Genomic DNA, 9,635 nt, shown 5'->3' with positions numbered 1-9,635 from the left:
TCATTCAAACAAAGCAAGTATGATACTTCATTATTTCTTCGGAAATCAGACATGGGTATTGTTGTTCTTTTAGTTTATGTTGATGATATTGTGATCACTGGTTCCGATTCTGTCTTACTCGGCCAGCTCAAAACTCATCTCTTGGAGTCCTTTCATATAAAAGATCTTGGATCTCTCACATATTTTCTTGGTCTTGAGGTGCATCGTAGTCCTTCTGGTATTTCACTCAATCAACATAAGTATGCTAGTGACTTGGTGGCTACAGCTGGCCTACAGGAGGCTACTTCTGTTGATACACCTATGGAATTAAATGTCAAGCTTCGCAAAGAGGAGGGTGACTTACTTGTTGATCCTCAATTATATAGAAAGTTGGTGGGTAGCCTTGTTTATCTCACCATTACTAGACCAGACATTTCTTTTGCTGTACAGCAAGTCAGTCAATTTCTTCAGGCTCCTCGTCATCTTCATTTGGCTGCTGTCCGTAGAATCATACGCTATGTTCAGGGCACTTCTACCCATGGTTTATTCTTCCCGGCTAGCAACTCTACTAGTCTTGCTGCTTATTGCGATGCTGATTGGGTTGGTTGTGCGGATACACGACGCTCCATCACTGGCTGGTGTGTGTTCTTAGGTAATGCATTGATCTCTTGGAAGAGTAAGAAGCAAGATAGAGTTTCTAAGTCCTCTACGGAATCAGAATACCGGGCAATGTCTTTAGCTTGTTCTGAAATTATTTGGCTTCGAGGTATGCTTGCTGAGCTAGATTTTTCAGAGACCGATCCCACACCTCTACATGCCGATAATACAAGTGCTATTCAGATCACGGCCAATCCTGTCTATCATGAGCGCACGAAGCATATTGAAGTCGATTGTCACTCTATCCGTGAAGCATTTGACGCTCGTGTTATCACTCTTCCACATATTTCTACTGAACTTCAAATCGCTGATATCTTCACCAAGGCTCTCACTCGTCATCGACATTGCTTCCTAAGTAACAAATTGATGCTTGTTGATTTACGGGCATCAATTTGAGAGTGGCTGTCAACAAGGAATATTAGGCACCGTATTAGGCAAGAGAATTACGGAGGAATGTTAGGCACAGTTTGTTGTATATAGTTGACTCTTGTGTATTGTATAGTTTTCGGTGGCATAGTTTATATAATAAAGGAAAATCTCAAGGCAGGGGATCATTGCGGACCAAGAAACTGTCAGATTGATCTAGGTCTGAGTTTCAATTTCCCCATATGGTTGAGAGTTGATACCCATACGGTGATGTTATGCATATGAATGAAAAGGTTAAAAGGTATTTTCTGTTCTTACTAGACTCATTGTTGTGTTTTCTTTCTTCAACCCCCCCCTTCTCTCTCTTCTTCTTTCTCTTTTTTGGCTTAGATCTTTTGTTGCTTTAATCTGTTTGGAGGTCAAGATCGGTGCAAATGAGGGGTTTTTCAGAAGGCTGTTCATCTGTGTTTTCGAGGAAGGTCTTTATCTTCTGTTCTTACTAGGCCCAGTTTTGTGTTTTCTCCATCTTCTCTTGGTTTTTTTGCCTCATTGTTTTGTTTCTTAATCTGTTTGGAGGTCATGTTCAGAGCTGATTTGCTTGTTCTTTTACTAAGGGTCTTCGTCCACAGCCAGGAGAGTATCTCTATGTGTCTTTTTTTTTTTTTTTTTTTTTTTTTTTTTTTTACCTTCCCACTCATTTCATGCTTGTGGCTTTTTTTCTCCTCAGTTTTAGGCCTTTTTTTTTTTGTCGTCTCTGATCCAATATTCTCTGTTGTGGCTGCAATGCGCTTGTGTTGTCTGGACAAGTTGAAAACACGGGATTGACCGAGCTGAGTAAATAGGACTGCAGGAGATGAGATGATTTATTTGTTTCTCTTCGTATGGTTCGTGCTTCAGTTTAGATGAAATGTGGATGTTCTTTGTGTAAGCATGTTCATCTGCATTTTGGTGGAAGGTCAGTATGTTCTATTCTTACGAGGCCCAGTCTTGTGTTTTACATCTTTTCTTGGTTTTTTTTTTTTTTTTGCTTCTTTAATCTGTTTTGAGGTCAAGTTCAGAGCAAATTTGAGTGTTCTTTTCGCAAGGCTGATCATTTGCAGTTTGGAGGAAGGTCCCTATATTCTGTTCTTACTAGGCCCAATTTTGTGTTTTCTTTGTCTTGTGTTGGTTTTTTTTTTCCTAATTCTTTTGGTTGTTTAATCATTTTCGGGGTGAGGTTCGGAGCAAATTTGAGTGTTGTTTGCTAAGGGTCTTCATCTACCCTCGGGAGAGTATCTCTCCATGTTTTATTATTGGTGTTTAATTTCTTTTTATTTTTTTTAAATTTTGCTTTTAAATTGGCCGACCTCTGATCTTGGTCTTCTTCTCTATGTTTCATTTCATGAATAGGAAGTTGTTTAAGCTAGATTAGATAATTTGTTTTTTGCTAATCTGGGTCTATTGCGTGAATCTCAAAATGTGAGAATTTTTCCTAAGTGGATATTGTGGCCTTTTTATCTTCTCTTCCATATCCCCTCGCTGAGCTTATTTTTCCCAACATTTGATATTTTATTAGCAGGGAAATTTCAATCAGATCCATGTCTTCAATCAGAACCTTGTTTGAATGTGGGAACTTGGCCCAGTTTTGTCTTTTCTCTTTCTTCTCTTCGTTTTTTTGCCTCATTGTTTTGTTTCTGAATCTGTTTGGAGGTCAAGGTCAGAGCTGATTTGCTTGTTATTTTACTAGGAGTCTTCGTCTACGGCTGTGTTTGCGGTTGGACACCTCATCAAGTTGCTCCACATTTTCCTCCACATTTTTCTTTGCTCCTCTCCATATGACACCTCATCAAGTTCCTCTCTTAGATGCTAGAAACAGCCTGTAAGCACTTCGAACACTAAACAAGTCATTCTTCTCTGGTTCCCATACTATAGTATCAGGTCTATTGTCAACAGGAAGTGGTAAATTGAATACCTCAAATGCTTCTCTTAGAGGTGGTTCTGTCTCTTCAGTTCTTGGGCTTATTTTATGCTGTTACTGACTAGTGTTCTTTGTAATGGATGCCATGCGCTTGCTTTGTTTGGAAAAGTTGAGAACACAGGATTGAGCGAGCTGAGTAAGTAGGACGGCAACAGATGAGATGAGTTGTTTCTTTCTCTTCTTATGGTTTGAGCTTGAGTCTGGAGGAAACATGACGGTTCTTTTTGCATGGCTGGTCATCTGCGGTTTGGAGGAAAGTCTGCATGTTCTTTTCTTATTAGCCCAATTTTGTGTTTTCTGTCTTCTCGTGGTTTGCTTTTTGGATTATTCTTTTGTTTCTTTATTCTTTTCAGAGGTGAGGTTTGGAGCAATTTTTCTGCTTCTATGTGCATCTCTTTGCTGCTGACCTGAGCTTGGAAAACCATGGGGATGGTGTCGTATAGTGTCGGGAGAGTATGTGTCCGTGTTTGATTTTCTTCCAACTCATTTCGTGCATGTTGTTTTCTCCCTTCAGTTTTTTGCCTTGTTTTATGTCATCTCTGATCTTGTATTGTGATTGCCATACTCTTGTTTTGTCTGGAGAGGTTGAAAACACGGGATTGACCAAGATTAGTATGTAGGACTGCAGGTGATGAGATGATTTATTTGTTTCTCTTCGTATGATTCAAGCTTCATGTGGGGTTATTTTGGTCGATGCCTGATGGTGGGAGTTGTTGCTTATTTGTTGTTGTTACTGGATTATTATTGGTGTTTAATATTTTCTTATTTGCATTTTGCTATTAAATTGGCCGACCTCTGATCTTGGTCTTCTTCTCCATGTTTCGTTTCAGGAATCGTAAGTTTTTGAAGCTAAATTAGATAATTTGTTTATTGCCAATGTGGGTCTCTTAGAGTGAATCTCAAAATGTGAGAGTTTTTCCCATGTGGACATTGTGGCCTTTTTATCTTTTCTTCCACAGCCCCTCTCACTGATCTTATTTTTCCCAACATTTGATACTCTATTTGCAGGGAAATTTCAATCAGATCCTCTTCTTCAAACAAAACTTGTGTGAATGCGGGAACTCTTAGGCATGTCAATCATGAGCGACCTCATTTTTTGCTTATGTGGACTTGTGATCATATTGCACAGAATACAAAATGTTTCACTATCCTTGATTCTGGAATTTTCGTGTGATGCTTTTCAAGGTGCTAGCAGAAGAGGGATAGCTAAGGCTGTTGCCTTTGATGGAATTGACAAGGCTCCAGAAGAGAAAAAGGGAGGAATTACAAATGCAACGGTTGGAATACTGTTTTTGAATCTTATTCATGCATTTTGTTTTTGGTTTTGCTATGCCATTCCATCTTGCTTCTTTGAAGAGATTCATCCAGAAAAGTATCTCTCTGTGTTTTTTTTCCTTTCGACTCATTTGGTGCGTGTGGTTTTCTGTCTTCAGTTTTGGGCCTCAGTTATTGTTCTCTGATCCAATATTCTCTGTTGTGGTTGCCTTGCGCTTGTTTTGTCTGGAGAAGTTGAAAACACAGAATTGACAGAGCTGAGTAAATAGGAGTGTAGGAGTTGAGATGATTTATTTGCTTCTCTTCGTATGGATCGTGCTTCAGTCTAGATGAAATGTTGCTGTTCTTTTGTAAGTCTTTTCACCTGCATTTTGGTGGAAGGTCTGTATGTTCTGTTCTTACGAGGCCCAGTCTTGTGTTTTACGTGTTTTCTTGGTGTTGTCGCCGAATCGTTCTGTTTCTTTAATCTGTTTAGAGGTCAACTTTGGCACAAATTTGAGTGTTCTTATTGCAAGGTTGATCATTTGCAGGGGGTTGTCTTCGGCCAGGGAGTATCTCTCTGTGTTTTTTTTTTTTTTTCTTCCGACTCATTTTGTGCGTGTGGTTTTCTGCCTTCAGTTTTGGGCCTTATTTTTTGTCATCTCTGGTTCAATACTCTCTGTTGAAGCTGCCTTGTTCTCGTTTTGTCTGGAGAAATAGAAAACACGGGATTGACTGAGCTGAGTAAATAGGTGTGCAGGAGCTGAGATGATTTTTTTGTTTATCTCCGTATGGTTCATGCTTCAGTCTCGATGAAATGTGGCAGTTCTGTGTGTAAGTCTGTTCAGCTGCATTTTGGTGGAAGTCTGTATGTTTAGTTCTTACGTGGCCCAGTCTTGTGTTTTACGTCTTTTCTTGGTTTTTTTGCCTAATCGTTTTGTTTCCTTAATCTGTTTTGACGTCAAGTTCAGAGCAAATTTGAGTGTTCTTTTTGCAAGGCTGATCATTTGCAGTTTGGAGAAAGTTCCCTATATTCTGCTCTTTCTAGGCCTAGTTTTGTGTTTTTTGCATAATTCTTTTGTTTTCTTTAATCTTTTTAAGGGTCAAGAACGGAGGAAATTTGAGTGTTCATTTACTATGGGTCTTTGTCTATGGCTGGAGAGTATCTCTGGGTGTTTTTTTTTTTTCCTTCCATCTCATATCATGTGTGTGGTTCTGTCTCTTAAGTTTTTGGGCTTATTTTATGTTGTTACTGATCTAGTGTTCTTTGTAATGGATGCCATGTACTTGCTTTGTTTGGAAAAGTTGAGAACACGGGATTGACTGAGCTGAGTAAGTAGGACAGCAAGAGACGAGATGAGTTGTTTCTTTCTCTTCTTATGGTTTGAGCTTCAGCCCAGAGGAAACATGATGGTTCTTTTTGCATGGCTGGCCGCTGCGGTTTGGAGGAAAGTCTGCATGTTCTTTTCTTATTAGCCCAATTTTTTGTTTCCTTTGTCTTCTCTTGTTTTTTGAATTATTCTTTTGTTTCTTTAATCTTTTCGGAGGTCAAGTTCGGAGCAATTTTTCTGCTTCTATGTGCATCTCTGTGCTGCTGACCTGAGCTTGGACCACCATGGGGATGTTGTCGCCTTTTACAAGAAGGGCCTCGAGCATGCCCTCAAAAGTGATGCCTTCAAATCTAGCTTGGTCAGTGTGCCCAGTCCACTGCTGTCACCTTGGACCCAGTTTTGTGTTTTCTGTCTTGTATTGGTGTTTTTGGCCCCTTTGTTTTGTTTCTTGATCTGTTTGGAGGTCAAGTTCAGAGTTGATTTGTTTGTTCTCTTACTAGGGTCTTTGTCTACAGCTGGGAGAGTATCTCTCTGTGTTTTTTTCCTTTTGTCTGATTCCGTGCGTGTGGTTTTCTATCTTCAGTTTTGGGCTTAGTTTTTGTCTTCTCTGATCCAATTATTCTCTGTTTTGGCTGGCTTGCGCTTGTTTTGTCTGGAGAATTTGAAAACACAGGATTGATCGAGCTCAGTAAACAGGAGTGCAGGAGCTATGATGATTTATTTGTTTCTCTTTGTATGGTTCGTGCTTCAGTCTAGATGAAATATGGCTGTTCTTTGTGTAAGTCTGTTCATCTGCGTTTTGGTGGAAGGTGTGTATGTTCTGTTGTTATGAGGCCCAGTCTTGTGTTTTACATTGTGTTGTCTTAGTTTTTTTGCCTAATTGTTTCGTTTCTTTAAATTGTTTTCAAGTCATGTTCAGAGCAAATTTGAGTGTTCTTTTTGCAAGACTGACATTAGCGGTTTAGTTTTAAGTTTTTGTCCAACTTCTTTTGGTTTCTTTAATCTGTTTAGAGGTCAGGAACAGAGCAAATTTGAGTGTTTATTTACTCTTGAGTATTTGTCTATGGGTTGAGAGTATCTTTGTGTTTTTTTCTTCCGACTCATTTTGTGTGTGGTTTTGTCTCTTCAGTTTTTGGGCTTATTTTATGTTGTCACTGATCTAGTGTTCTCTGTAATGGATGCCATGCGCTTGGTTTGTTTGGGAAAGTTATAAAGACAGGATTGACCGAGTTGAGTAATGGATGCAAACCAGGTTTTCTTTGAATGCAAATCTGTGGATAGTATAACAAATTGGAATTGGGTGAATGTGGTTGCAGAACTCCCATTGGCATGTGTGCTTGAAATTTCCTTTCCCATGTTGTGTATGTGCCGCATAGGCATGTTCTTTGATCCTTGTCTCTGTGTAAGTCGAGTTGATTTTGGGATGCGTGAAAAGCTTATGTTGTCATAGTTTGGTCTCGTCGATGGGTTGATTTAGGGCTGGCAGGTGTGGTGCAGTCAGGACTTCTCCTTTTGTTTTGTTTTCCGAGTTTTAAAAGTTTTCTGAACTCTTGTTATTTTGAAAATCTTTACTCTGGTCATTGCTAGAAGAACAGATCGCATTGTGAACAGAACAAGTTTTTTTAAAGCGAAATTTCCATCCTGTCCTGGGGGGGATTGTGCTTGTTCTTGGGATATGAGTTTATGTTGTTCACAGAGACTGAACAGCATATAAGTCGTGTCTTGAGAAGTTGAAAGTAGGGGATTGACTGATAAATAAACTTGCATGAGATGAGATCATTTGTTTCTGTCTCTTTGTATGGTTTGAGCACAATTCTAGAGCAAAAGTGAAGGTTTGGTTTGCCACGCCCTTCATCTGCATTTAGGAGGAAGGTCTCGTTGTTCTATCGTTACAATGTGCAGTATGTGCTTTCTTCATCTTCTCTTGGTTTTCCTTCCCTAATTTTATTTTTTCTTTCATCTGTTTGGGTATCCTGTGTGCAGCAGATCAAATTTGAGTGTTCTGTTTTGATGGGTCTTTATCTAAGATTGGGAGAGGAGCTGTCTATGATTGTGCTTTATGGATACTTTGATGAAATTGAATAGGATGATAACTCCTTAAAAGTAGGATTTTGTCTGGAATCAATAGCTGCCAAAATTTTGTTCCTGAGTTGGAGTTTCTTATTATGATACCAGTATCTGCCAACTATTTCCCATTTTTTTGGGTATTCTCTTTCATGATAATTGAAGAGCTTTGTTTTTGTCGCTTCTCACTCCCACTATTTCTTTGCATCCATACAGCCCTTACTCATTTTCTTTGGTTGAAGATTTTTTTTGCAATATACTTCATATGCCTTCTTTTGTTCGGTAATCTTGGTTGTATCTATGTTTCAGTAAAATATCAAGCAAAGCCACGGTCATTTACACAAGCACTAAAAGTGAAGAATTCTTTTTGTGTGCTTTATATTGTAGTGTTACGTGCTCATCTCTTGGTTGCTTTATAAACCTTGCTTGGGAGCCTTGTTTACTCTCTGGAGCGATGCAGGAGGAACAGCTGACGCACATGCTGTGTTCAAACTTAGCTCAATTTAACGAGTCAAATAGAACTTCCAAGCATCTATAGAGTATCCTTATAAAATATCCCAAGCAAATTGAGTAGCATTGTTTTTCGGTTTGGAAGAAGTTCATTTGTATATTCTTTCTTATTGCTTAATGTTTCAAACGCTACCTTTTAGTGAGTTTGGTGGGAGAAAACTTCATACTGAGGTGTCATTGCAACTCATATTGAAGAAATTTGATGGTTCATTTTTAGAAGGTCTTTGTGTACATTTGGGAGAGAAGGTTTCTGTGTTGTTTCTTCAAACGCCTCAGCTTTCTGTGCTTTTTCTTTCGTTCTTTTTTCTTTGCCTTATTTTTATTATTGTTTTTTATCTATTAAACCTCTGTTAATGTTGGCCTGTACATGTTTATATGACTTCTTCTTTGTTTGGGGATTTATTTTTTGGTAGTTTTTGCTTTTCTGGGATAAGTGTGGATATATGCTGAACCAGAAAAAGTCTTGTTATAACTATACATTTCCTATTAAGCGTTCTTTCACTTTTTTTTTTTTTTTCTCTTGTTTGCTATCTTCCAACGCAGAAGATGTTATGTATGCTTTAGGAGGGAGAAATGAACCAGAAGCAAGAAAAGGAAAAGATCGATTGGGTGTTTCCCGAAGTCAAGGCTCTGCAGGGGTCTGCACTCATTGATAAGAAGCGTAAGAATCAAGAAAATCATACTTGCTGCTGTTCTTCAGTCGGGAGAGGGGTTCAATGCTGAGGAAGCCAGCGTGTACGATATATAATGGCTACAAATTTGGGTTTCCTCATGAGAGAGAGAGAGAGAGAGAGAGAGAGAGAGAGAGAGAGAGAGAGAGAGAGAGAGAGAGAGAGAGAGAGATCATTTTCACATTGTATGTTCTTCTTTCTTTCCAAATTTTCTGCTTCCTTGTGCATCTTTGTGCTGCTGACCTGAGCTTGGACTACCATGGGGACGTTGTTGCTTTTTACAAGAAGGGCCTTGAGGATGCCCTCAACAGTGATGCTTCCAAACCTTGCTTGGTCAGTGACCAGTCCACCGTTGTCACCTAGGACCCAGTTCCCCATTTCTGCTACCTTTCTACTAGGTTGAGGAAGCCACTCGTGGTAACACTCGTCGATTAAAAAGGTTACCATGGAAGTTTATATCCATAATGTGCGTATGATGGTGCTCAAATTTCTTCATTTGTTTTAACTGAACGGCCATCATGTATTCTCTTTTCCTAATGCATTCTCTACGATGTCGTTCCCTTTACTCTCTTAATTGTTCCATCAAAGACACTGACATTCGTAGGGTCTTTTTAGGTCGCATCATTTCCTGTTTTCAAGGTTTTAGTAGATGCATACAGGTTATTACACTTGGACTACTATTAACAAACAAACACGATTCAATCCAGAAACAATCATGCACATGATGGAAATCAAACAATTCATACATTTATTAAGAGCTTACAGATTCTAGGATACAAACAAATGAGGGTATCTATTTTTTATAGAATCCTCCCACTCCCAAATTGCTTCATGAAAGTCTAGGTT

At 39.0% G+C, this 9,635-nt stretch overlaps 1 protein-coding gene across 1 annotated transcript; it reads left to right on the top strand.

Moving 5' to 3' along the window:
• The first annotated feature begins 2,452 nt into the window (after positions 1-2,452).
• LOC122289786 (elongation factor Tu, mitochondrial-like) lies at positions 2,453-9,354 on the top strand. The gene is made up of 4 exons (XM_043097070.1): positions 2,453-2,460; positions 3,968-4,027; positions 4,089-4,236; positions 8,662-9,354. Coding segments are annotated over exons 1-4 (231 nt in total). The 5' UTR covers positions 2,453-2,458; the 3' UTR covers positions 8,683-9,354.
• Positions 9,355-9,635: the final 281 nt, after the last annotated feature.

The sequence above is a fragment of the Carya illinoinensis genome, chromosome 12, assembly GCF_018687715.1.
Source record: "Carya illinoinensis cultivar Pawnee chromosome 12, C.illinoinensisPawnee_v1, whole genome shotgun sequence".
In the NCBI taxonomy this organism is placed as follows: Eukaryota; Viridiplantae; Streptophyta; class Magnoliopsida; order Fagales; family Juglandaceae; genus Carya; species Carya illinoinensis.
The sequence above is the reverse complement of the archived record's forward strand: the minus strand, read 5'-3'. Positions and strand labels throughout refer to the sequence as shown.